Raw genomic sequence first — 27,965 nt, 5'->3', positions numbered from 1 at the left:
GGACCTGCACGTTGTCAGGCTCTCGGGTGCCCGCACTGGGCTGCGGTCTCAGAGCAGCCGCTCGCCTCTTACGGGACCTGCGCCTTGTCAGGCTCTCGGTGCCGCACTGAGCTGTGGTCTCATCAGAGCAGCCGCTCAGCCTCTTATGCGCACCTGCTCCTTGCCAGGCTCTCGGGTGCCCGCGCTGGGCTGTGGTCTCATCAGAGCAGCCGCTCAGCCTCTTATGCACACCTGCTCCTTGTCAGGCTCTCGGGTGCCCGCGCTGGGCTGCGGTCTCATCAGAGCATCCGCTGCCTCTTACAAGGACGCTGTGTATTCATCACAGACCAACCAGAAGTAAATGATCACAGCTTCGTCGTGCAGGCAAAGGACATGACCTTTCAGGGGCAAGAGGGGGGGTGCCCGCCAGCATGTGAATCACTTTCTGAATTACATTTCTCCAGGCCTGCGGGCTCCTCAGCGTCTCTGCAGCCACAGGCTGAACGTTCATTACGTTCTATAAACGCGCCCCTCGAAGGACGAGCGACATAGCAGCCTTGGCTGGAAAGGCAGCTTGGTTTTCTGGAGGTCGGAGGAGCATCTGCAGGGCTGTCGCAGGGCCGATGCTTCACATTGCTGCCTGCACCTTGGGTGTTCCTCGAGCTCTGCAGACGACACTTGGCATGCAGACAGATACACGCAGAACCTCTTAATCTATAAAGTTTATCAGTTTTGACATTTGGAAAAATAGCCTACTCTCTCCGTTCTCTTACCTTTGGGACTTTATTGCACGTTTATTTACCACTCAAAGTGCAGGGCTCCCCCTTACTGCGAGGGCCACGCTCCTAGGCCTGAGGCTTGAGCCCCTCTGTCCTTTCCATGCAGCGAGCGTCTGCAGCACTACACATTCATGCATTTCAGCCCTGACACACAGAAAACTACATCCAACGTGTATGGAATGAAAAATAGTTTCTGCGGGACATCCCAGGAAATACGAAAATAAAATTTGCATAGAGATTAAACGTAGTATCTAAACCTTATCTTGAGTATCCGCTGGCGAATTCTCAAAGCCACAGATCTTTCAAGGGATTATTGGAAGCACACATGGGCTTGTGAAAATCTCAGTCCTTAGGCAGCCAGTTAACGCGTGCTTGAGGTGTGCACAGCAGGAGTTCATGGCAAACTCAGGAGAGCGATGACTTTGGGATGAGAGCCTAAGAGGGGGACACCCCCCGGGTGTGGATGGTGTCAAAGGGGGACACCCCCCAGTGTGGATGGTGTCAGTGGGGAACACCCCCTGGCATGGATGGTGTCAGAGGGGGACCCAGGCCATGGCTGCAGTCGAGCTCCCGGAGAGGCCAAGCAGGCCTGCACACAGCAGTGTGCACACAGCAGCGGGGTTCCCCCGGGCCCCCCGGGACCCACCCGAGTCCCCTGCGGAGCCAGGTTCTCCCCTTGGCGCAGCTCCTGGAGAAGAGCCCAGTGGCTCCAGAGCCAAGGGACTCATATGCTCCAGTCAGCGCTCCCCCCCCGCCCCCCACAGGGCTGAGCGCCAGGGTCCTGAATCCAGATGTGCTCACCCCACACGGTGCCTTCCCTAGGCTCCCAGCGCTCATGCTCTGGCGGCAGCAGCCAAGCCCAGGGAACAAGACCCAACGCTGGGAAACCACGGGTGTAGTGAGGCTGTTTGCTTCTGTGCCTCCCGGGACATCGTCCCCGAGGACAGCAGCTGGGGCCCCGCAGAGGTCAGGGGTCGTCAGGGCTCGGACAGGGGGCAGCACTGCAAGCTGCACTGACAGAGCCTGGCGCGCGCTGACCAGGGACCCAGCAGGTGTCAGGAACTGGGAATGGCATGAAGGGGACAGGCACAGCCACGTGAGGGCCGCACAACACAAACCACAGTAGAGGCAGAGCCAGATGGTGACGGGAGGTGGCCTCGGCCAAGCGCGAGGATTTCAAGTTTGGATTCCTGGGTTCAGGGGAATGCTTCCTGGTGTTTTCTCTGAGTGCAGCTCTTCTCTGCGTCCCGTTGCATGTGGGACATGTGAGGGGTGGGGTCGTCTGAATCCCGTTTACAGTCCTTGTTGCAGTAAGTGTGCGGTGGAGACAGAGTTACAGTGACGGTGGGGAGAGCAGCACCGAGTCCGCAGACGACTCAGCCTCGCCGTCCCTAGAGCATCGCCTTGCCTACTACAAATGTCCTATCCTCTCTGCTAACTCGTTGCCACAGACACTCTTAGGCGATTCCTCCAGAGAACAGGCAACAGTGGGCTGGGAGCCACAAACACGTCCCTACCCCCCCACTGTGCTCCCTCGTCTACCGACGCGCGGGATCACCTGCACCCGCGTGCCGCTTTCACAAGAGCCCCGGGCCCAAGAGCTTCGTCTCTGTGGCCCCGGGCTCGCTGCCGGGCACCTAGGAGGTCTCACCGGGGACTGACAGGAAAGAACGAGTGAGCGCGTGAACGAAGGCAGCCTTCAGGCCTAAAGCCTCATCTGAAGTATCATCGAGGTGCATTTGCTGATGTGATACTTCAGGTGCGAGTCAACACAGCAAAGTGCCCATTTAGGGGACCTTGTGGCGGCTGGGGGCGTAGAACTGCCGGCACGTCATGCAAAGCTCTGTGGTTTCCAGGCCACGTGGTATCTTCATATCATTTCGTTTACTCTCTTCACAACTTTTTTAAAAAACCTATCATGAGAAACCGTATCCGTACGTCTGGTTTAACCCAGAGCCTCCCCGAAGGGTGAATGTGTACTGATTGCCCGTTACCTTGACCAGCGAATCACAATGTCGTACTTTGTTGCAGAAGAGCACGTCGGAAAATCCAGAAAGAGCCCGACGCACATACAGCCCCCTTTCCAGAGACGACGGCCCGCTCGCCTCCTGGAAATCGGAGCCCCCTTCTATCAAGACAACCAACTGCAGGTGAAGGTCTACTGGAAAAAGACCGAAGGTGCGCACACGCTCTCCTCGCTGGCGGCTGCCTTAAGTAGCCCGCTGACCCCGCGCTGCTAGTGCGAACTCAAGGTCGCGCCACGGGGTTGACTTGTTTTTTTTTTTTTTAAGATTTATTTATTTTAGAGATAACATGGGGGGGGGGGCAGAGCGGGAGGGAGAGAGAACGAATGTCGAGCAGACATCGTGCTGAGTGCGGAGCCCAGTGCCCTGTCGGATCCCACAACCCTGAGATCACGACCCGAGGCAAAACCGAGAGTCAGATGCGCGACCGACAGATGCACGCAGGCGCCCGCCACGGTGTTAATATTAAGGAAAATATCACCCGAACGAGACACTTAAAACACTTCGGTCCTCTCGTGGTTGCAGTTAAATGTCTTGCTGTTGTGCACTGTGAGGGGCCCGGCCCTTGTTTTCCAGGAGCCAGTCATCGGTCAGCGCGTGGCATCCTGTCACCTCAGGGATGTCGGCCTGTCTTCACAGGCACGCTGCTGCTGTGGCCTCTGGGGCACATATCACCCCCGACGAGCGGGGGCCTTTCGGTCGTTAGAGCGCCCAGAGCTTTGGAAGACAGAGCTTTGCGCCAGCTGACATTCCCACGGGCAGGGCACGACCATCCTGGGGCGCCCCCCACCCGCTCCCCACCTTGCGGAACTCCCATCTTCCTGAGCTTGCTGCCTCTTGACAGCCGTGCGTTGTCTGAACGTGCGTCTTCGCCCCGCGGGCTGTCCTGCAAGCGTCCCTTACGCATCGAGGGTATGAGTCACCTGCGGGGTCCCTGTGTGACCAACACTTGCCTTCCTTCCTTCTCAGTGGCTCTCAGGTCTAGAGGGGGTCGATTCACCATCTTGTCTCCTTTAGGTGACCGCTCCCTGGGCCCCGGTGGAGAGTCTTTGCTTCTCCAGGGTCACAGGGGTCCTCCCGTCGTCCCCTAGAAGGCAGTGTTGCACCTTTCTCTCTCGGGCTGACTTCCGCCTGGAGCTGATTTTAGTTGTAGGGGTCACTGTCCTTTTATTCTTGTTTCCCTCCCGATCTCCAGCTGACAGAGCATCATTATGTAAAAAGCACTCTTTCCTGGGGCGCCCGGGTGGCTCAGCTGGCTGAGCGTCTGACTCTGGATTTTGGCTCAGGCCATGATCTCAGGGTTTGGGATCAAGCCTTGCATCAGGCTCTGCACTCACCAGGGCGTCTGCTCCAGACCTTCTCTTCCTGTCTCTGGCCCTCCCCACCTGTGCTCACTCTCTCTCTCTCTCAAGAAAATATGTATTTTTTTTAATTTTATAATTTAAAAATTATAAAAATGACTCTTTCACCCAAGCTCTGGTCTGCTACCCTGGCCCTAAATCAACAGCACGGGCAGGTTACCTTTTTAACTTTCTGTGGCCTCTTATCTATTTTTCCAACTCTCTGGCATTACTACACTGCCTTAACCACCGTAGATTTGTAAATATCTTAAATCACAATCCTTCAGTTTTTTACTTCATTTTCAAATCCTCTAGACTCTTCTTGGCCCCTTGTAGTTTTACATCAGTGTGTGCATTAGTTTGTCAATTTCCACAAAAACCTCCCGAGATCTTTGTTGAAATGACAATCAGCCTCTCTGGTCATGACTAGAGAATTCGCATCTTCAAAATATGCACACTTATGTGTCAGTTTATTCGGGTTTTTAAGATTCTCTCTCAGCAGTGATTTACAATATATAAGGCAGAGGCATCGTACGATTTCATATCAATTTTCTAAAGTGTCTTTGATTATTTTGATCCCATTACGTACACGCACACGTTTTCTCAGTTTTATTTTCTGACTCTGGTTGTCACAGACATAAATACAGCCTCTCTTTATGCCTGGATGGTGGAGCCAGCTCTGTTGTCATGTTACCTTGCTCGTGACATTCCGTGCGATAGTCCTTTCCCACTTGTCTGTAAAAGCAACCATGTGGCACGTAAATAATGCAAAGGTTATATTTTCCGCTCCAGACCTCTGACATTTCACGTGGCTCTCTTGCCTCAACGCTGGCTGTGGCGTTCAGCACAGGGTGGAGCGGGAGTGATCACTGCAGACGTGATGTGTTTTTATTTTTGACGCCTTCATTTCTGTTTCTTCAAAGCCGAATTAAACAGAAGCACTAGTTTCTGTCCTTCTTGGTTACTTGATCATTTACTAGTGATTCCAACTAATTATATGGAAACAAGGTAATGGTATTGATGGCTGAGAAAAGTCACCGTGGTGGACATCTGCAGGGAGTCACTATATGTAAAACACTGCACGCTTGCCAACTACTCTTTGAACCCCAATAACATAGAGTTTAAGAATACAGTCTTTAGTTTTTTTGAAGATTTTATTTATATATTCATGAGAGACACAGAGAGAGGCAGAGACGCAGGCAGAGAGGGAGAAGCGGGCGCCCGATGCGGGACTCGATCCTGGATCCCGGGATCACGCCCTGAGCCGCCCGGCGTCCTAGAATACAGTCTTTAAAAGGAGATGTATTTGGTTTCAAAGCCCAGGCGAACCGCTCGCCAAGTGTGTGATGTCGGGCAAGTCCCTCCCCACTCACATCAGTGTCTCATCTGTAAAATGGCAATAGCGTGCCCATCTCACAGGGGCGGGGGGTGAAGTAATGGGATCTTTATGCGCGTGTGGATGGATACAAGCGTGTGCCAGTGTACACAGTTTTATATCCATGTGCGAATATCTGCTGCTCCTATTTTACCAGCTGTATGGAGACAGAACTGACCCAGACCATCGCGCAGGTGCGCAACGTGATGGTTTCATACACCGAGCTCCTATGAAACGATTGGCGCAACAGGCCACTGAGCACTTTATACCGGGCGTGCTAGGGGCCAGCTTTCTGCAGACACCCTTTAGCAGACGAACAAAATGCCGTGTGGATCTTTTTTCTTTTTTAAAGATTGTATTCATTTACTTGAGAATGAGAGAGAGAGCACGAGTGAGGAGAGGGGCAGAGGGAGAAGCAGACTCGCCCCTGAGCCGGGAGCCTGATGACACGGGACTCGATCCCAGGACCCTGAGGTCATGACCTGAGCCGAAGGCAGACACTCAACCGACGGAGCCACCCAGGCGCCCTGTCCCCTGCTGCTCTGAGCTAGTGTTCTTATCATGGATATGCATTGATTTTTATCGAATATTCTTCCTGAATGTAATGAGAAGATCAATGACTTTTTCTCTCTTATTCTGTTAACATGATGAACTAAAGGGAAAATGATAGACTACCTCGTAGGCGTGCTGTGGGGCTTGGGTGGGAGCATGCGTACCGACGGTGGGGACGGCGTCTGGTAATCACCCCATAGGCGTCAGGGCTCTTACAGGGTTTCCTGCAGGTGGAAGGGTGACCGAAGCATAGAAGAGATGGGACTTTAAGAAGGACGGTGAGTGCCTCGTAGCTCTAGGACTGACCCTGTTCTCCTCCTCTGCAGACAACGGTGTAGGAACCTTTGGCAAACGTTCAAGGATTGAGTTTGCAGTATAGACGCGGTTAAGTCTAGGTACTGAGTTTGGCACCTGAAATGGGATGAACCATCGCTGCCCTCGCTCAGCAGCAGGAAATGGTCAGTGTTCCCACAGGGTGAGACTGCAGGGCGGGACGACCAAGGTCATGATGGTCTCAAAGATCGTGTGCGTGCGTGCGCGAGTGTACACGTACATGCGCTGCACATACACGTCACGGTCGGCCTAGAGCCCCGAGCCCAGCAGGGAGTTCTGTGGGAGAAACAGGAGCCACGGTTGGTGCGGTTACTGGGCCGTCGGGGTCTGCAGGTGGACGTCGACTCGCAGCAGATCCCACGGCCGCTGAGGTCCTGAGAACGCTCACGCTCTACCTCGAGTTTTGTCTTTTTTCCCCAAAAGCCCCCTGGGCTACATTACATCCACACACCATTTCCCCTTTGATTTTAAATCTGAAAGCCAAACGAGCATATCCCACCCGGAGCTTCGCGGGGCCAGAGCCTCCGAGGAGGAGACCGGGAGCTCGGGGGCCCAGCGCTCACCACGGCGGCGGCGCGTGCTCCACACATGCTCTAGATTGTTCTCCCCCCTGAAGCGCGTTAGGCAGGCCCCGTGTGACCTGCAGAACCCAAACCACGGTTCCCCCAGAACTTTCTGAAGCAAGTGCTGTTCATAATTATCACAAACCTAGGAAAGGAGGTGCCTTTTAAGTCAACACACAGTCCTCATGCGAATTCTGCTCAGAATGTGAATACGGCATCTCTTCCTGTCCCGGAGCAGGACGCTTTGGCTGCCTTTTGTAAACTTTTTGACTCTGTAAAAACCCTCCATTGTGTGCACCCTATGCAACGTGGTAAGACCCATTTCAAGTGGTGATAAAAAGTCTGTGACACAAGTAGCTGAATTGATTATTGACTTGTAACTAATGTCCACCAGCGGATACACTGATTTGAAACCTAAAAAAAAAAAAAAAAAAACACACAAAACCCGAACGCTTGTGACAAATGAGAGTAGACGAGAATCTTGTTCACTGATCGAGACAAAATTATAAGTAGAAATTGGTTTCGAGATATGTCACATTTCCTAAAAAGCGAGGGTGGCCAGCATGTTGGTTTTGGAGCTAGGAGCTCAAAAGCACCAATCTGTTCATTTCCCTTGAAATTTTCCAAAGAGAGAGCTTCAAGTTTTTTGTTATTATTTTGACACAGCATATAATTCTGTAGAGAAATGACTCAAACATCATATAATAGGCCAACTTAGTGTATATGGTAGCTGGGGTATAATAGTGAAGGCTCTGGAAAGAAGTAAGTATCCTCAACACTGATTTTGTAGAACCATCATTCTTCTAAAAGGTACAGTTCATTTAATTAATTAGTAATTTTATTATTCTTAGCTCATGTAATTAATTAGTGATTTTATTATTCTGCAGACATCAGTTCACTTTTACTGTGTGACAGCAGAATCCACAATTGATTGTTTTAAGCTTTCGGGTTTAGACTTAGTATTTGCGCTCCAAAAATATTTAAAAATTAGCTCAGAGAGAGAGAGAGAGAGAATATACTTTGAGGAGAAATGCCTTCTGTGTAGTAGGTGTTCAAAATTACTCTTTTTACAAAATTGTCCAAAATCAGAAAATCTGTCTGACCAAAGCATTTTTTTTTTGACAAATATAGAGACCAAGGCACTACTTCCTGAAAGGAAGTCATTTAACTAACATTTATTGACGACCTACTACGTACCAGGTGGTATTTCTGCCGTTTGAGATGCCGCGAAGATCAGAAACTGCTGCCCTAGGGAGCTGGCATTTTCTGATGCCCTTGCCGGTGTGCGTGCCCCGCCACCAGCGTTGTGACTTTCTGTCCTTTGCTAGGCAGCGGCGCTCCAAGATGGCCTTTCTCCGAGCTCTGATTTCAATCACCCCAGAATTTAGAGATTAACATTTAATTTAAAAATTTGCTGGGGTGCCCGGGTGGCACAGTCACTTGGGTGTCCAACTCTTGGTTTGGCCTCACGTCACGATCTAAGGGTCCTGGGACCGAGCACCATGTCCGGCTCTATGCTCAGCGGGAGTCTGCTCGAGGGGGTCTCCCTCTCCTCCTTCAGCTTCACCCACTCATGCTCTCTAAGATCAATAAATCCTAAAACATTTATTTCTTGTAGCCTTTAATTATGCCAGACACTGTGAGTTAGATGTATTTTATAAACAAAAAAACATCTCCTTTTTGAAGCATAGTTGAAGCGTCCTGAAAGTAAATTTCAACTTTTAAAAATACTTCTCAAGGACTTACTGACTTATTTGCAGAAGGAAAAACTTAAGTTCAAGAACCAGAGCAGCACAAGGCATTTAGCCTAGAATTTTCATATGTGTCCCCTCAGCAAACATTTGATTGAATGATGCTGTTTTTAATATTCTAGCTAATGCTGGGATCCTGAGGTCCTAAGTACAGGCTTGAGGGATTTTCGTAATTGTCAAGATGAAGCTAAAGACAAGATATTTGTATAAATGAGTTACGTGGACACAGTTTAGCTAGCATAGCATAGCGTGGGTGTTTTACGCTCTGGGGATCTTTTTTTTTTTTTTTTTTATGATAGTCATACAGAGAGAGAGAGAGAGGCAGAGACACAGGCAGAGGGAGAAGCAGGCTCCATGCACAGGGAGCCCGACGTGGGATTCGATCCCGGGTCTCCAGGATCGCGCCCTGGGCCAAAGGCAGGCGCCAAACCGCTGTGCCACCCAGGGATCCCCCGCTCTGGGGATCTTGAGAAATAACCAGTATCATTAACAGACAGTGTTCTGTACTCTCAGGGGTACAGTTTAGTGATTCAGCAATTCTGTAGGGACGTGAATTGGTGCTTCCGTATTTTATTTTCATCCCAGCGCGGTTAACGTGCACTGTCATAGTAGTGTCTGACGACAGTATAGTGATCCTACAAGTCTGTGTACTCCTCAGTGCTCGTGATGGGTGCGCTCTGCATCCCCATCACCGAGTTAACCGCCTCCCCCGCTGCCCCCCTCTGGTAACCACCAGTTTTCCTCCGTAAAGAGCCTGTTTCATGGTTTGTCTCTGTCTCTTTCCCTGTACTTGTTACTTTTGTTCCTTAAATTCCACATATGAGTGAAATCCTATGGTATTTGTCCTTCTCTGACCGACTCTTCCACCAGTGCTGTTGCAGATGGCAAGATTTCATTCTTTTTTCTAGCTGAGTAATATTCCACGGTATATACACACATTCCACATCTTCTTTATCCATTCATCAGCTGACGGACACTTGGGCTGCTTCCATAACTGGGCTATTTTAAATAATGCTGCTGTAAACACAGGGGTGCGTATAGTTTTCCGAGTTAGTGTTTTTCTGTTCTTTGGGTAAACGCCTAGTACTGGAATTACTGGATCACGGGGTAGGTAGTTTTATTTTTAAATTTTTGAACAACCTCCATACTGTTCTCCATAGTGGCTGCAGCACTTTGCATTCCCACCAACACCGCATGAGGGTTCTTTTTGTCCACATCCTCGCCAACACTGGTCTCCTCTGTTCTTTAGCCATTCTGACAGCCATTCTCTTTAATTTAGAGGTGACGGGAGACGTGGTATTTCATAGTTTTGATTTGCATTTCCCTGGTGTTGAGCATCTTTTCATGTGTCTGTTGGCATCTGTATGTCTTCTTTGGAGAAATGTCTGTTCATATCTTCTGCACATTTTTTAATTGGGTTTTTTGGGTTTTTGGTGTTCAGTTGTATCCGTTCTTTATATATTTTGGATACTAACCCTTTACTGGATATGTCATTTGTAAATATCCTGTCCCGGGCAGCCCAGGTGGCCCAGCGGTTTAGCTCTGCCTTCAGCCCAGAGCATGATCCTGGAGACCCAGGATCGAGTCCCACGTCAGGCTCCCTGCATGGAGCCTGCTTCTCCCTCTGCCTGGGTATCCGCCTCTCTCTCTCTCTCTCTCGTCTCTTGTGAATAAGTAAATAATCTTTTTTTAAAGATTTTTTTCAAAGAAAATAAATAAATAAATAAATAAATAAATAAATATCCTGTCCCATTCGGGATATCCATAGCCTGTCTTTCAGTTGTTGATTATTTCCTGCACTGTACAAAAGGTTTTATTTTGATGAAGTCCCAATAATTTATTTTTGCTTTTGTTTCCCCTGTCTCAGGAGACTTATCTAGAAAAATGTTGCTAGGGCTCATGTCAGAGACATTACTGTCTGTGCTCCCTTGGAGGATTTTTATGGTTACAGGTCTCACAGTGAGGTCTTTAGTCCATTTTGAGTTTATATTGGTGTAAGATGTAAGAAGGGGGTCCTGGTTTATTCTTCTGTGTGTACCTGTTCAGTTCTCCCAAAACCATCTGTTGAAGAGATGTTTTCATTAATTACTCTTGCCTCCTTTGGGAAAGATTAATGACCATATAATCAAAGGTTTATTTCTGGCTTCCCTCCATTCTGTTCCACTGATTTACGTGTGTGTTTTAACGGCCGTACCATACCATCTTGATGACTACAGCTTTGTAGGGTATCTTGACATCTGGGATTTTGATACCTCCCATTTTGTTCCTCTTCTTCAAGATTGCTTTGGCTCTTCAGAGTCTTTTGCGGCTCCATATAAATGTTAGGATTGTTTGTTCTAGCTCTATGAAAAATGCTGTTGCTATTTGGATAGGGATTGCATTGAATGCGTAGGTTGCTTTGGGTAGAATGGGCATTTTAATAATATTTGTTCCTCCAACCCACGAGCATGGAATATCCTTCCATCTCTTTGTGTCATCTGTAGTTTTTTTCTTTCTTTTGAGTAAGCTCCATGCCCAACTCGGGACTTGACCCTGATATCAGAAGTCCCATGCTCTGCCATCCAGGCACCCCTTCAGTTTCTCTCATCAATGTTTTATCATTTTCAGAGTACATGTCTTTTACTTTCTTGATTAAGCTTATTGCTAGGTATTTTATTATTTTTAGTGCAATTGTAAATGGAGTTGTTTTCTTAATTTCTCTGCTATGGCAGTCTTGGTGTATAGAGATGCAACAGATCTCTGGATATTGGTTTGGTATCTTCTGATTTTATAGAATTAATCAGTTTTATTAGTTCTGGGGGGGGGAATTTTAGGCTTATCTATATACAGTATCATGTCGTCTACAAATAGTGAAAGCTTTACTACTTCCTTCCCAGCGTGGATGTGTTTTATTTCTTTTTCTTGTCTGATTGCCGTGGCTTTGACTTCCACTATTATGCTGAATAACAGTGGGGAGAGTGGACATCCTTGTCTTAGTTCTGAGCATAGGAGAAAAGCTCCGTTTTTCACCATTGAGTGTAACATTGGCTGTGGGTTTTTCATAGATGGCCTTTATTATGCTGAGGTGTATTCCCTCTAAACCTACTTTGTTGAGGGTTTTTATCATGAACGGATGTTGTACTTTGTCAAATGCTTTTTTTACATCTCTTGAAATGATCATGTGGCTTTTGTCCTTCCTCTTGTTGATGCAATATATCTCATTAATTGACTTGCAAATACTGAACCACCCGTGTATCCCAGGAATAAATCCTACTTGATGGTGGAGAATGCTTTTGTGAATGTACTGCTGGATTGGATTTGCTGATATTTTGCTGAAGATTTTTGCATCCATCTTCATCAGGGATTTTGGCCTATCGTCCCTTTTTTTGTAGTGTCTTTATCTGGCTTTGGTAACAGGGTAATGCTGGCATTATACAACGAATTTGGAAGCTTTCCTTCTACTCTTTGGAATAGTTTGAGAAGAACAGGTGTTAACTCTTCTTTAAATGTTTGGTAGAATTTGCCTCTGAAGCCACCTGGTCCTGGACTTGTGTTTGTTGGGAGTTTGATTATTATTACTGATTCAGTTTCCTTTCTGATAATCAATCTGTTCAAATTTTGTATTTCTTCCGGATTTAGTTTTAGGAGGTATGTTTCTAGGAACTTATCCACTTCTTCTAGGCTGTCCAGTTTGTTGGCATATAATTTTTCATAATATTCTCTTATAATCCTTTCTATCAGTGGTGTTGGTTGTTATTATTCCTCTTTCACATATGATTTTATTTGAATCCTCTCTCTTTTTTATGAATCTGGCTAAAGGTATATCAATTTGGTTGATATTTTCAAAGAACCAGCTCCCGGATTCATTGCTCTGTTCTATTGTTCTTTTAGTTTCTGTTTCATGTATTTCTGCTCTAATCGTTTTTATTTCCTTCCTTCCTTCTGCTGGTTTGGGTTTTCTTTGTTCTTCTTGTTCTAGCTTCTTTAGGTATAAGGTTAGAGCTTTTTCTTGCTTCTTGAAGTAGGCCTGTATTACTGTAAGCTTCTTAGAACAGCTTTTAATGCATTCCAAAGATTTTGAGCCGTGTGTTTTCATTTTCATTTGTCTCCATGTATTTTTGGTTTCCTCTTTGATTTCACAGGTGACCAGATTATTATTTAGTAGTACGTTATGTAACCTCCATATATTTGTGTTCTTTCTGGATTTTTTTTTCTTGTGGTTGATTTTAGTTTCATAATGATATAGTTGAAGAGCTGCACAGTAGGACTTCAATCTTTTTGAATTTGTTGAGACTTGTTTTGTGGCCTAACGTGGGATCTACTGTGGAAAATGCCCCACATGCACTTGAAAAGAATGTATTCTGCTTGAGGATGGAATGTTCTAAATCTCTCAGATTCATCTGGTCCAATGTGTCATTCAGAGCCTCTGTTTCTTTGTTGATTTTCTGTTTGCGTGGTCTGTCCATTGATGTAAGTGGGATGTTAAAGTCCCCTATTATTATTGTATTATTATCAATTAGTTCCTTCTGGTTTGTTATTAAGTGCTTTATGTATTTGTGTGCTCCCTTGTGGGTGCCTAAGTAACCACAATGCTTATATCTTTGTTGGATTGTTTCCTTTATGGTAACATAGTGTCTCCCTTTGTCTGTTACTGTCTTTGGTTTAAAGTGTGTTTTGTCATATAAGTATTGCTACTCAGCTTTTTTTTTTTTCACTTCCATTTGCATGATAAATGCCTTTCCATCTCCTCACATTCAATGTGCAGGTGTCTTTAGGTCTGAAATAAGTCTTTTGCAGACAGCATATGGATGGGTCTTGCTTTTTTTAAAATTCAGCCTGTCACCCTGTTTCTTTTGATTGGGACATTTAGTCCATTTACATTCACAGTGATTATTGATAGACAGGTATGTACTTACTGCAATTTGGCTATTTGTTTTACAATTGTTTTTGTAGTTCTTTTTTTTTCCCTTTTGCCCTCTTCTCTACATCTCCTCTTAAAAGCAGTGGCCTTACAATGGGTCCTATAGTGCCCTGCTGTGCACTGTCTCCTGTTCCCCAGGACCCAGCAGTTCAGGGGTGTCCCTTGTGTGTGTCGTGTGCGCCCTACTGTTGTGGCTGAGCTGCGTTGGCCTTCCGTCCAGTCATCTGCAAGGGCTCTCTCTGCCTGTTGTGAGCTGCAGTGTTAATGGGCCGGTCTGGGGCATGTTGGCCTTGAGGTGGGTGCGACCAGCATTCTCCAGAGCTGCAGGAGCACAGAACTAGGGGCCACTGTCTGTGTTGTCCCCTGAGCGGCTTGTGTTGGTGGCGGGGTCTGCAGTCCATGTGGGTTCCCAGCCCACTGCTAGGGCTGCAGTCAAACTGCCTGTTTTCCCCTCTTCCCAGCGACAGGCATCACTTTGGGGTGATGGGCATTTGGGGTTACCAGGGTTTGTGAGGCCTCCTGCAGGAGGGACATGTGGCTTCAGGGCGTGAGCCTGCAGCACAGCAGCACTGTCAGCGAGCTAGGTGGAGAGTATTTGTGCTGCACTGGTCGGGCAGGTGTCTGTGAATCCGCAGGGGGAGGGGGCGGTGCCTGCCACTTGGAGAAATTTCCCAAAGATCCCTGCCTCTCCAGCACACATTCCAAGATTAATAAACATGTCTCCCTGCGGTGTAGCTCAGGCATTTTTTCGATGCCTGCTTCTGTGCTGCAGAATCTCGCGGGGCTATTTGTGGTGTTGTCTCTCTAAGGGTGGGGACTTGGGAACTCAGTTTTCTCTTACCCCCTAGCTCTGCAGAGTCCCGCCCACTGGTTTTTAAGTTCCAGGTGTTAAGCCCCAGTGACTGTAAGAGCTTGTGATGTTGTGCCCATCTGGTGTTCAAAGCCAGATGTTGTGGGGCTTTGTGTGCCCTGTGTGGGTCCGCAGTGCCTTGGGGGCTGCAGTGAGGGTCCCCTCCTCCCTCTGTGGGGGCCCCACCCCATCTCCACCTTCTCCCCCCTCTGCCGTGGCCTCTGGTCTACATGTAGCTGTGGAGAGCCTGTCCAGCCTGCGTTCAGGTGGCTCTGGGTTATGGACACCGCCCCCTGCAGGGTGGTCTTGCTTATCCACGTGATGACGTGAGCTGGTGATGCTCCTACTGCGCCGGCCTCCCTGGAAGTGCGGGGATGGATGCAGTATCCACAGAGCTGGTCTGTGCAGACATGACGGGCCCCGGACTCGGACCAGGCAGCCTCCAGAGCTCGGGGGGCTGGGGCCGAAAGGGGGCGAGCAGGTGTCGCAGTCCGTGCCTCCTCTCAGGAAAACAGCCGTGCTGGACATGGGCCCCGGCTTCCTGGAGTCCCCGGTCCTCAGGGGCCCACCGGAGACCATGTACCGCTCCATGGCGGCAAACCCGACTCCATCCCGAGTGGGGAGCGCCCGCCCCACAGTGGGCAGGAGTCTGCCCCCTGGGGCCAGACTCCGCCCAGTGTGGTGGCCCTGAGCCACCGGCAGCTCTGCGTTTAAGTTGATTTCCGTGCACTCAGAATTTATCCTATACAGTATTTCAGGAGCTTCACAGGCACGAATGGCTAGGGCCAGCACGTGCGCAAGGTTGTGTCGGGTGGTGCTGGCCAGATGGCCTGCCGCAGCCATCCACACTGCCCACGCCAACCTGCAGGCTTGTCCCCGCAATCCACACTGGCCACAGCCACCGACACTGCTCACGCCAGCCACCAGGCTTCGTCCTCATCTTCACTGAGGGTCAGATCCCCAGGGGAGGAGCCAGCCACTCTAGCCACACCTGTCCCCTTTGGCGATGCACCTGCCCCCTTACCTTCTGTGTTGTTCTGTGGCCAGAGTACCTTCCAGCATGAGGTATAGGCTGCCTCCGGGCCTCACGTGTGGCCAACGCAGCCGTGTTGGGTCCAGGCCCCCGAGAGCACTGCTGTGTGTGGCGGTGCCCAGAAGAGTGGTGCTTGAGGCCAGCGCGTGACTTCACGCAGCGACTTGGCACCCGTGTAGGCTGTAGATTCCTTCCCTGGGAAAGGATCCCACCGCCTCTGGTGTGCACGGTGGGGCGTCTAGCAGGGGCTCCCTGCTCAGGCCCCCATGGGGATGGGGGGGCTGCGAGCCGCCCAGCCCAGGCCCATGCACTCACAGCAGGCCCCCTGCTGCACCCGGGCCGCCCGTGGCACCTGCCCTGGCCCTGGGGGAGGAGGGGCGGGGGCGGGAGGCTGCCAAGCGTCGAGCTTGTGTGCCCTGGCCTTGCAGATCCCAGCGTCAGCCGCTACCACGTGCACTGGCTCCCGGAGGCCTGCGCCCACAACCGGAGCTCCGCGCCAGGGACCGCTGCTGCCATCACCCAGGTGAGAGGTGACGGGCTCGGGTGGGAAAGGCGCGGACAGACGTGCAGGGGTCTGACACTCGGATGCCTGGTTCCCAGAAATCGGGCGTCGACTAAATGCGAGGCGCGGAAGCAGAGGCGTCCTCCACCCCCAGGCCCTTCTCGCCACGCTTCCCGAGCTTGGGCCCCCGTGGGCCGGGCAGCTCCCCCAATGCAAGGGCCAGCGGTTCCGGGGTGCCCAGGGCAGCGCACGGTTGCCTTGCGGGGGCTCGGGGGCTCCTCCGGGCTGGACGACAGCTCTGAATTATGTTCTCAATCTCGGCAGTGCGGCCTAAGGGAACGGTGCCCTGGGAGCCTCTGTGGGGCCCTGATGCTCGCTCAGCACCTTGTGGCCGGGGCATGGCAGCTCTTCCCTCTGCCAGACACGGTGCACCACCTTTTTTGTTTGTTTGTTTTTTTTAACATTTTATTTATTTATGCATGAGAGACACACAGAGAGAGAGAGAGAGGCAGAGACACAGGCAGAGGGAGAAGCAGGCTCCATGCCGGGAGCCCGACGCGGGACTCGATCCCGGGTCCCCAGGATCACGCTCTGGGCTGAAGGTGGCGCTAAACCGCTGAGCCACTGGGGCTGCCCAACACGTTTTTGATTCTTACTTTGAAGAGAACAGTAACCCCTTGGGGATGCTAACTCCATCAGCACTACTCCCTGAATTCTTTCAAATACTTGAGGTTCACGCGTGAATTAGAGAGTAGTGTCAACGGGCCAACAAAAAATGGTTTCGAGGGCAGAGAATCCTGCACAGTGTTGACGCCCGTGACGTGTGTGTGATGCAGCAGGACGGTCTCAAATATGCGAAGGCATGGCCCCAGCTGTGTAGTACGCTGACACATGATCTGTAAGTACATTTTTCTTTTGAGTATTTTCTAAAGCAACAAGTACAGTATTTTTAGAATCCTATCTGATCACATAACTCAGAGATAGTAAGATAAAACAAGTCAGTGGGTCCGCAGAAATACACTTTTTTACTGGATTTGACTTGTCTCAACTCATGCTCACCAACGCTGTTCCTTTTATTTTTCCACATGCTGTTTCCAAAGTTTGGAGACTTCATTAAAAAAAGAAAAAAGAGGGGATCCCTGGGTGGCTCAGCGGTTTAACGCCTGCCTTTGGCCCAGGGTGCGATCCTGGGCCAGGATCGAGTCCCACGTCAGGCTCCCAGCATGGAGCCTGCTTCTCCCTCAGCCTGTGTCTCTGCCTCTCTCTCTCTCTCTTTCTATGTCTATCATAAATAAATAAATCTTTAAAAAAAGAAAGAAAAGAAAAAGAAAAACAGAAAAAGAAACATTTTTGAAAAGGAAACCTACTCGAAAAGCACAGAAAAAAAGGAACAGAAGCAGGGTTTATTGAATTTTTTGTGGGCAGGGGTGAGGCTCCTAGTAGTTTTACCTGTGCATGCCTTGAAATCATATGAAATCTGGCTCATTTTCAGGGGCCCAGCCAACCTTTGGCTATCATCTTTAGAAACTCTAATAAGGTGAACATGTATGATGCGTCCCGTAAACCTTTTTTTTAAAGATTTTTTATTCATTTATTCATGAGAGACACACAGAGAGAGGCAGAGACACAGGCTGAGGGAGAAGCAGGCCCCAAGCAGGGAGCCCCATGAGGGACTCGATCCCAGGACCTCAGGACCACGCCCTGGGCTAAAGGCAGATGCTAAACCGCTGAGCCACCCAGGTGTCCCGATGTGACCCATAGAAAGAAGAATCAGAAAGCGCTCCGCCAAAGGCTTAGACCTTGCTGATCTGCATTTTTAAACGACTTTCAGACCCATTTACTTTCTTTTTCTCTTGGTTTTTTTTATTGGGGTTTGATGTGCCAACATATAACACCCAGTGCTCATCCCATCAGGTGCCCCCCGAGTGCCCGTCACCCCATCGCCCCCCCCCCCCCCCCCCCCCCCCCCCGTTCGTTTCCCAGAGTTAGGAGTCTCTCATGGTCCGTCTCCCTCTCTGGTATTTCCCACTCACGTTCTCGCCTTTCCCCTATACTCCCTTGCACTATCCGGACCCACTTCTTTTCAAGCCCCGATGAACACCAGCTACTTTACCTCTTGCTACAGATGGCCGCGCTCCCGGCCACGCGAACGCATTCTTGGAGCAGCTGCCAGGCGGTGCCCTTCGGGGCTCACGTGGGGTTGCAGTCTCTTCCCACGCAAAGCGCACATTCACTCCTGCGGGGCAGCACGCCGTCACCCAAGGGGACGCAGCAGGCCTGTGGCTCCCTGCTCGCACGCGGGTGGGCCCACTGCCCTGGCTCTGCTCCCCGCCTGGCACCTGGGTAAAGGGCCAGCAGCTCCCCCTGGTGCATTCTCGCGCCTCCCACTCCCACCGCGTGGCTCCCCGTGCACATCTGGAGGACTCCCAGTCTGCCAACCGCAGGGCTCCCCAGTGCACGTCCACACGGCTCCCACTCCACTAATCGCAGGGCTCCCCCATGCACATCTGCGTGACTCCCACTCCCCCAACCGCAGGGCTCCCCAGTGCATGTCCACAGGGCTCCCCTGTGTGTGTCTACACGGCTCCCACTCCATTAACCACAGAGCTCCCCAATGCACAAACCACAGAGCAGCTCCGCATGGCACGTCCACACGGCTCCCAGTCCACTAACCACAGAGCTCCCCAGTGCGCATCCCCACGGCTCCCGCTTGCGACTTCAGTGACCGGCGGAGTGTGCGGGCCTCGGCTTTTGCTGTAGTCCTCGGCCTGCTCCCCACCTCACGCACCCACGCTGCTGTCCGGCAGGGCCCCGTCCTGCACCCAGGGTGCCCGGGACAGAGGCGCCGTCTGCACCTTTCACACGAGTGGGTCAGGCTTGGATACGGACCCCACACAGGGGAAGCAGGGCCGGTGAACGGAAAGGAAGCCTAGCTGCCCCGTCCTACGGCCCCGGCGGCAGTTCCCACGTCGCGCGTTGTGCCCCAGCCCCCTTCCTCCTTCCGCCCGCGCTCCGGGCCTCCCCGTGGCCGCGGTGCCTCGCCGGGACCAACAGCGGCCCTCCGGGACCAGGAGAGCGTGCGGTGCCAAGCATGGTCCTCCTTTTTCAAAAGGCAGACTCACCCGGGGCTAAGCCCGTGTCCCCCTCAACCGGGGCTAAGCCCGTGTCCCACTCACACGGGGGCTAAGCCCGTGTCCCACTCACGGGGGCTAGGCCCGTGTCCCACTCACGGGGGGGGGAAGCCCCTGTCTCAGGGAAGCCTGAGCCCACCCCCTTTATTTTTGTATCAAAAATCAAATGAGTTTTGTGCCACCCCCCGCGTGGCCGGCCACTGGGACACGTGCCTGGATGCTCAGCGTCCTGGTCCAGAGCCCGTGCCCACAGCGGGGGGGCGGGGTGCTCAGGCCCGTAGCTCCTCACCACCTGCAGCGTGGCTCTGGTTCTCCGGAAAGCCACGCCGCACACGCCGCACCCGGGAAAGTGTCCCGGTGGGAACAGCGTGTCCCCTGCCAACGTGCAAGCCCCGGGGAGACTCGCTGCGAGCACGTGCTCTTTCTCTCGCTCTAGGAAAACTATATAATTCTTCAAGATCTAGCATTTTCCTGCAAATACAAGGTGACGGTCCAGCCGACCGGGCCCACGGGCCGCCTGAAGGCCGAGACGGGCTTCTTCACGACGCCGCCCTGCTCTGCCCTGAAGGGGAAGAGCCCCAAGCCCGGGAGCTGCGCCGGCGACGCAGGTACCCAAGGACTTGCAGGTGCAGCCGGGGGTCCCCGTGTCCCTCCCGCGGGTTCGCCCCGCGGCCACACTGGGGGCCCGTGCCCTGCGCCCCGGGCCGGCGGTCGGGGTGGGGCCCCGGGGCCAGGGAGCGGCCTCAGCGCCTCCTGCGCCCCCCAGGTCCCCCGCCCAAGGTGCTGGCCAAGCCCGAGAACCTGTCCGCCTCATTCGTGCTGCACGGGGCCAACGTCACGGCGCACTTCTCCTGGAGGGTGGCCCGCGGCGCGCAGCGGCCGCCCACCGGCTTCCAGGTGACCTGGGCCGAGGTGACCTCCGAGAGCAGGCACAACAGCCTGCCCAACAGCATCATCTCCCGCTCGCAGATCCTGCCGTCGGTACGTGCCCGCCGCCCTGCTCCGGGCCCTGCTGCGTCGGGGGCTCGGGCCACAGAGCCCCCCACGGAATGTGCTCCCCCGGGACTCCCCCCAGCCCCCCATGGAGTCCCCCTCCACGGGGTAGTTCCCCAACTCCCCCCACGGAGCACCCCACGGAATGCGCCCCCCCGGAGGCCCCTCCACGGAGCTCCCCACGGAGCTCTTCCCCCCAGAGCTGCTCCCTCCACGGAGTGCCCCCCACGGAGCCCCCCCATGGAATGCTCCCCCAGCCCCCCACGGAGTACCCCCCACGGAGCCCCCCCATGGAATGCTCCCCCCAGAGCTCCCTCCCGGAGCCCCCCCCACAGAGTGCGCCCCCCAGAACTACCCCCACGGAGCACCCACCCCCCAGCTCCCCCCATGGACCCTCCCACAAAGCCCCCCCAGCCCCCGTCCCCCCGCCACCGCAGACACTGACACATGGCAGGGCTGCTGTTGCAGGCTACACCCACAGTCTCCCCAGTCGCCCCATGAACCCCACGTCCCTCTGGTCCAAGCCCGGAGCTGGGGGAAGGACGGCCACAAGGGGCCTGTTGTGTCCCCCCTTCCCCCCATGGATTTGGGCGCCGGCCCATAGCGAGCTGGCCTGTCTTCCAGGCCGCTTAATTCCTTGGCTTCAAAAAACGCCCATGTGTGCGCCTTCACCCTCCCTCAAAATGCCCTTAGGGTATCCAACTCTGGCTCCAGAGGAAGAAAGACAGAAAGGGAAAAAAAACCCTTAAGTCCGGAAGGACAAATTCCTTGGAATTAGAAAGTACTTATTCTATGAATGTATTAGGTTTTATTGAATTTTGAGAAGAATGTGTTGGCATAAAAATAAACATTTTCAGCTATGGGCATTGACAGATATTGTGTTTTAAGGAAAACAGTTGGCTCGTTCACTGAAATTCGGATTATCAAGAATTCCCATCACAAGATGTGCAGATGAAAACTCTAAACCATGGGAAAGTCCTGCGTTAAGGACTAAAAACTGAAATCCCGACGGCGCCTGAGAACTGGCCCCTCGGCACCGCCTCGCTCTGCCAAGGGGCCCGGGCGGCCCGGCGCAGCACACGGCCACACGTGCGGCCCCACACTCACTCCCGCAGCTCTCCCTGCTCACACCTGTTCTCCAGGCGCTCACCCCTGCAGCTCTGCGCTCACACCTGTTCTCCGGGTGCTCACCCCTGCAGCTCTGCGCTCACCCCTGCAGCTCTGCGCTCACACCTGTTCTCCGGGTGCTCACCCCTGCAGCTCTGTGCTCACCCCTGCAGCTCTGCGCTCCCCTGCAGCTCTGTGCTCACACCTGTTCTTGGGGCGCTCACCCCTGTAGCTCTGTGCTCACCCCTGAAGCTCTGCGCTCACACCTGTTCTCCGGGTGCTCACCCCTGCAGCTCTGTGCTCACCCCTGCAGCTCTGCGCTCACACCTGTTCTCTAGGCTCCTGCTGCTCTCCACGCACTTGCACCTGCTTTCCACGTGCTTACACGGGCTTTCCATGTGTTCTCACCTGCTACTCTGCATGCTCATACCTACTACTCTGCGTGCTCACACCTGCTGCTGTCCATGTGCTCACACTTCCTGCTCTCCACGCGCTCACACCTGCGACTCTATGCACACTTACACCTACTTGCCACATGCTCCCCTGCTACTCTCCCTGTACTCAAGCCTGTTCTCCATGCACTCACACCTCCTACCCTCTGCAAGCTCACACCTATTATGCTCCGTGTGGCCACACCTGCTGTCCACACACTCAGTCTATACTCTCCACATGCTCACACCTGCTTTCCACATGCTCACACCTGGTCTCCACCGGGTAGTCACTCAGAGGATGTGTGCCCCTGTGCCTGTTGTTTCTGAAAGGTCACTGACGAGCATTTTTCTGTGTGACGCCCCAGGACCATAACGTCCTAACAGTGCCCAACCTGAGGCCGTCCACGCTGTACCGGCTGGAAGTGCAGGTGCTGACCGCGGGTGGCGAAGGGCCGGCCACCATCAAAACCTTCTGGACGCCCGACCTCACGCTGCCCTCAGGACACAGTGAGTGTGGGACCCACAGAGCCCATCATCTGCGTGCAACGCTAAGATCGCTGTGTTATCCCAGAGAACGGAGTTCTCTCAGCCTGAAAGCCTTCCTGCCCCGCGTCTCCCCGGGCTGGGTTTTGCTCAGCCCCCGTTAGCATGACCCTGTGGTTGGTGCTTCACTGTTCCCTCCCTGCAGTTTCCCTCCCCTCCCTTCCTCTGGTTTTCTGCACCTATCATGCTTTTTCCGTATCTTTCACACCATAAATACACACGAGGAAAAAAATCTGCAAACTCGTATGAGTCTCAATTATCTTAAAAATTGAGATTTTCAAATATGACGATAGAGGAAATATTTTGCTAAGGATTATTTTCTTATGGCACATATTTTCCTGTAATACATTACACGGATTTTCTTCGTAATATGACCTAAATCAATCTACTAGATTTACTGCTACGCCAAGTAAAGTCTTTAAAAAAAAATTATCACCCACTGTTTCAAAACAACGGGGCTCTGGCAGATTTTTAAATTATGTGCTTCATCTTTTTCAAGCTTACGCACATAAAGCAGTGACTAAAGGTTTACGTGTCGATAAGAAAACTGAGAAGCGAGCTTGGTTTTACACTGACACTTGCACAAACACATCCGCGCCCATAACTTCCGATGCCTAGAATTGCAACAAAACAGGCCTCACGTGGGCAAGTGTGGCGACCCCGATCTTCGTCAGGGTCGGCTGCATGCTTGCCTGGTGCTCCCCCTCTGACACCGGGATTCATGGGAGTCCCAGTGAAGTGTTCCCCTCCGCGGAGCTAGAAGGAGCTAGAAGGCCGTGGCTGGCCTGGGTCGCTGTGATGCAGGGAAGGAGCCTGTCCCGTTCCTGGGCGTGGGGGGGGGGGGGGAGCCCGATTCAGAGCAGGAGAGACGGGCTGCGGGAGGGAGGCTCGCGGGTCTGATGCGCTCGCTCACTGCCAGGCGCTGCCTTCTGTGGCGCCACATGACTGACACGTAACGTCCTGTCCCCGCTCAGGACCGCATCTTAAGCACCGGCATCCTCCTCACTACAAGCCTTCCCCAGAAAGATACTAAACGGTTCAAAAAGATGTCTGAGAATGTACGAACGAGCAAGCTGCTTGAGCCTCCAGGTCCAGCCGCGCTGCTCCGGAGGCAGCAGGTGCCCACGCACCCTCCCTCTCCCGTGTAACCTTGTACCCTCCGTCCCTCTGCCCATCTCGACGCATGTGGAAACAGTCCCAGACGGCCCGTGGAGGTGGACGCACGCGTTCCCTGGAATGGAGGAGACGAAGACGGGGCCCATCTAGCTGGAAACCTGAATGTCCGCGGAGGAGTCTCGGTGGAATGAGTGCAGAGATGAGATCTCTCTGAATTTGGAGCCGCAAATTCTCAGAACGAATCAGTGTGACAGATACACAACTAATACACATACTAAGCATAACGTTCATCAATAAAACATTTTTAAATTAAATGATTGCTTTGATTCGCAAAATCAAATAAGATGGTGCAGTTTTTAAGGCCCGTTTACTCACATCTCTCCTAAGATGAGTTATAGCATGTGTGATTTTTTTTTAACCTCAGATCCGTAGCAGTTAACTTCCACGTACGAATGTCCGCACCTGCAGCCCCCCCCGAGCCACACGCACACACAGGCACATGAGCGTCACGTGCGTGAGCTGTGCTTTACGAGAACCTTCCAAAGTGAATCGGCTGCCACGCACAGTCTGCCTTGGAGAAATTAGAATGCTTTTCCGGGGATACATTTGAATACTTCGTCCCATAAAATGAGAGCTTCCTGATGCGCATTCTTATTTATGTTTTCCTTTTTTCCTCCATGCAGAAAAGACCTGCTGGTATGCTTTGTTTTACCACGTCACATATCTCAAAATTTACAAAACCTCCTGCTTAACATGAGAGAATTCCAACTATTGAATATTTTGAGATCTTTCCTAAGGTTTGCCTTTTCCTCAAGTAAGCTATTTGTATGCGAGAATGTTCTCGGTGATGCAGACAAGAGGCTCCGGGTGATAGAGGACCGCTACTTCCCTGCCTTTACCGTCTCGAGTCCATTCTGCCGGACTGCTGGGCTCCCAACGACCCTTCGCGGCGTGGACACGGGTGGGAACGCATCGTCAGTGCGTGGTGCTGCTGGAAACCCACCACCGTTAGCTTAACCCAGTCTTTTCTTGAGGGAATACCCAGAGGTGTGGTTTGAAATATGCATCCGTGTGTGTGTGTCCATACGTGTGTGTGAGATCCACACAGACACATCGCACACGCCGAGGGTGACTCACTGCGGACGTTCTCTTCACAGCTCAGCAGTGGTGCAGACACCCGGGTCTCCTAAAGGGAAGGGCCACGTAGTTTCCCCGTCAGTGTTGACTCTGTGAGGAAACAGCAATTTATCGACATTTCAGCGTCTCAAAGGAACGGCTGCTCCCTCCTTTCGTTGTGCACCTAAGTCAATCTGGGAAGTGTTGGGGACCGTCCTCTTGGGTCGTGATGGTGGCCCCGGGCCCTTGCCCTGTGGTGGCTCCTGGAAGCGTGGGGATGTGGCGACTGCTCCTGGCAGGGACAGCTCTGGGTCCGTCGAGTCCACCGGTGTCTGAGGCGACCGCGCCATACAACGGAGACGGGGTATTTGTATTATCCTGTGGATGCGTCTCTAGGAAAGGCGGTCTGGACGCGTGGATGCGCGGTAACAGGCAGTGAAACCCGCCTCCTGTGTAGCAGAGACGTAAAATGCCGATGAGCGCAATGTTCTACAGCTTCGTACCCTTCGTGACACTCGTCGGAAACGCCAGCGTGGACGTGCACGTGGCTTCCGAATGCTTTGCTGCAGCTGCTGACGCGGTCGGGACGGACTCAGCACAACGTGCTGCGACGCCCCCCACCAGCTCCCAGAGTTACGCGTTTGTCACCCAGAGAACGGGAAGCTCCCCTCGTTTCGACAGCCCGACACCTGACCCAACAGCACCGGTATCTTCGCAGAAACTATGATTTATGCCAGTGCTGCGAGCGGCATCTCAATTTCAAATTCTCAAATTCTCACAAATTAGGATGTCTAATGTTGGCTATAGCATTCTGTTTTACCTTATTTTGCCGTGAGCAAATCCAGTATTTGTGCCAGAAAATTCTTATACTGTTGTATAGTTCAAAATGCAGGAGTGTATACATAGATACGAAATATTATTAAATTATTATGTAAGTTTAATTTTATAAAGTTTAATTATATGTCTTTCGTCTGAGGAATAGACAACGAGCAAATATATTTTTAGTTTGGATGAAGGTTTTGAACTTACAAAATTGAAAGTAGCTCCTGTGAGTATCTAATTTTACTATAACAAAATTTTAATTTCATTCACATTATTGGAAGAAAAATGCTATTAATTATGGTTAAGGAAACGTGAGTTTCTTTTATGAATTTCAGTAATCCTCAATAATATGCAAATTGGCCAAGATATAATTACATTTTTTAAAAATGTTAAAAATGTGAGTGTCCTCATAAAGGGTTTACAATCTACAGGGGCTTTTTTAAAAAACATAGTTCTAGTGGCTAGGTCTCTAATATATCTTACTAAAATTAAATGCATCTCTCATAGGACAAAAAATATATTCCGTGATAATATTCACTTTTAGCAATTAAGCCCACGACAAATGCCAAGTCCTGTAATTCCCGGGGGTTAGTCACTGAGGTTGCACGCGGTGTGCCTGTGCACGTGCTCCGCTGAAGGTACCGGCTCTGCGCCCTTCCAGCTGGAGCTCTGCAGGCGACTCTTGTGAGCGAGCGTGTGCCCTCCCAAGTCCCTCCTTGTGTTACTCTGACGTTTCAGAGACGATGAAATTGATGACAGGTAGCTCTCTGAAAAGCGTATTCAGCAAAGTTCAAGTGTAAAGCTGGGTCTGTACGCTGGGAACCTCAAAGGGCCTGTACGTGATTGTGCAGAGTGGGCCTGGTCCATGGCAGCGGGGCTGGCAGGTGCGGCCGGCAGGTGGGGTGGGGGCGGCTCACTGTGTGCAGGGAACCCCCACCCCGAATCCCAGGATGTATGTGCCCCTCAGGGGCCCGAGGCCTGGCCCCCGCCCCACCCACCACATGCCAGGAGCACTCCCCCAAGTAGTGAGAACCCACAATTCTCCACACACTGCCTACTCGCACCCGAGGTTATTGTCCCATCTCCCTTCCCCCCGCTTGAGAATCCCGCCCCGGACAGGCAGCGATCTGTACTAAACACGTGAGAATGTGCCGACTTAAGGCACCCCTTCCCGGGAACTGAGGAACAGCTGCAAACTTAGACATCGAAGCCCTGCGTTGTGTCTCTTGTGTCCACTGAAAGACCTGAGGGGAAGACTGAATTTTGCCGTGTGTCCGTATGACGCAGGTACGAATACTTTCTCCTTCCTGTGAGTCCACGTCACTTGTGGTAGTGCCCTTCCTTCCGCCTCGTGCCGTGGATTTACTAATGAAGTTTACCCATTCCCACGATTGCAAATAGCTCTAAATCTTATTAAACAAACCTTCCCATTGTAACCAGAACACAGAGGCTAAGTATCTGTTGCATGTACTTATAATTCACTTAAGATAATAAATGCATAAAGATGGTGACTCTTCCCTATGGTTCTGCATGGCCAGACTCCGTTTCTTACCTCTACTGAATATTTTAGCAAGTTACACAATTTACAGAGTGATTAACAGAGGTCTGTTTGTAAAGGTATTATTATTCCTTTCCTTAATTATTCCGTAGTGTGCAGATAACAGAGCAGCCACCTTCTCATCCAAGTGGCCTACGGAGATCACGTCTCTTCTCCTGGTCATTTCAAGTCTATATTTATTTATGTATGTAATAAAAAAAAGTGATTTGTGTGTGCGTCTGTCATGTTATTTAGAGAGAAGTAATCTTGTAAAAAAACATTTTGTAAAAACAAAAAAGTATTGTAAATAGCCTGATATTCTGTGACTCATTATTTTCATGTTAGAGTTGTACATACTGATCGGTAATAAAGTATCCTTAAACCTGCCCAATGGACTAGACTCATTTATTTATTAAAAAAAAGAAAGAAACCAATTTTATTTTTCCATTTTTTCCCTGTGTTCCCAGGGAGATAGAAAAAGTCAGCATGAACGGAATTTGAGGTGTAGTCAGTGTCACCCACCGCTCTTCATGCTAATGAAAGTTTTGCGGTTTGACAATCAACCCTTGAGAGTTGTTCCATCATATTTACTTATGGCTGGTGTTTCTGGCTCTTTGGTAGAATTTTCTGAAAGACTTCTTATTTATTTATTTATTTATTTATTTATTTATTTATTTATTTAGAGAATCCCAAGCAGACTTCCCACTGAGCTCAGAGCCTGAATTGATATACAACCTCCTGGCCCTCGCCAGTGGCGGGAGAGTCATGTCTTCATGTGCCCTGTAAATCATTCCTGTGACCTTCCAAAGCAAGGTCAACAACAGTGGTGCCAGAGGAGGAAGTATACTGGTCTTGACCTTGGGTGGGAGGGTCCCGGGCTCTACTGTCAGGCTCCCCAGCGCAGTGGCCAATATCGGATGATGCCAACCCTAAAGATGGTGGCTGTGGCCTCCCCACCAGCCTGAGTCCTCATGCCAGCTGCCTAAGCCACTGTCACCCAGTGAAGTGACCTCAGCCCAGACTCCTCCCGCCTTCAATGCGCCCACTCCCCGGGGCCCTGGTCCACTCCATAGTCTGACACTTCACTATCAGCGGTGTGGCCACCATGCCTCCAACTGGTTCTTCCCTCCTCATCCTCCACCCTCCCAAGCACTCCTTCAAAACACTTCAAACCTAGCTCCTTGTCCA

The 27,965-nt window shown here is 51.4% G+C and overlaps 1 protein-coding gene across 1 annotated transcript in view; it reads left to right on the top strand.

The window, feature by feature from the left end:
* Nucleotides 1-27,163, top strand: part of ANOS1 (anosmin 1) — a 186,613-nt gene extending 159,450 nt beyond the window's left edge. Inside the window, exons 9-14 of the mRNA XM_025436181.3 lie at nucleotides 2,790-2,936; nucleotides 15,908-16,002; nucleotides 19,549-19,720; nucleotides 19,879-20,093; nucleotides 22,009-22,150; nucleotides 23,161-27,163. Coding sequence (XP_025291966.1) covers nucleotides 2,790-2,936; nucleotides 15,908-16,002; nucleotides 19,549-19,720; nucleotides 19,879-20,093; nucleotides 22,009-22,150; nucleotides 23,161-23,219 — 830 coding nt within the window. The 3' untranslated portion in view covers nucleotides 23,220-27,163. The remainder of the gene's footprint in view (nucleotides 1-2,789; nucleotides 2,937-15,907; nucleotides 16,003-19,548; nucleotides 19,721-19,878; nucleotides 20,094-22,008; nucleotides 22,151-23,160) is intronic.
* The last annotated feature ends 802 nt before the right edge of the window (nucleotides 27,164-27,965 follow it).

The sequence above is a fragment of the Canis lupus genome, chromosome X (genome assembly GCF_003254725.2).
Source record: "Canis lupus dingo isolate Sandy chromosome X, ASM325472v2, whole genome shotgun sequence".
Taxonomy (NCBI): Eukaryota; Metazoa; Chordata; class Mammalia; order Carnivora; family Canidae; genus Canis; species Canis lupus.
Note: the sequence above shows the minus strand (reverse complement) of the source record. Positions and strands in the feature narration are given on the sequence as shown.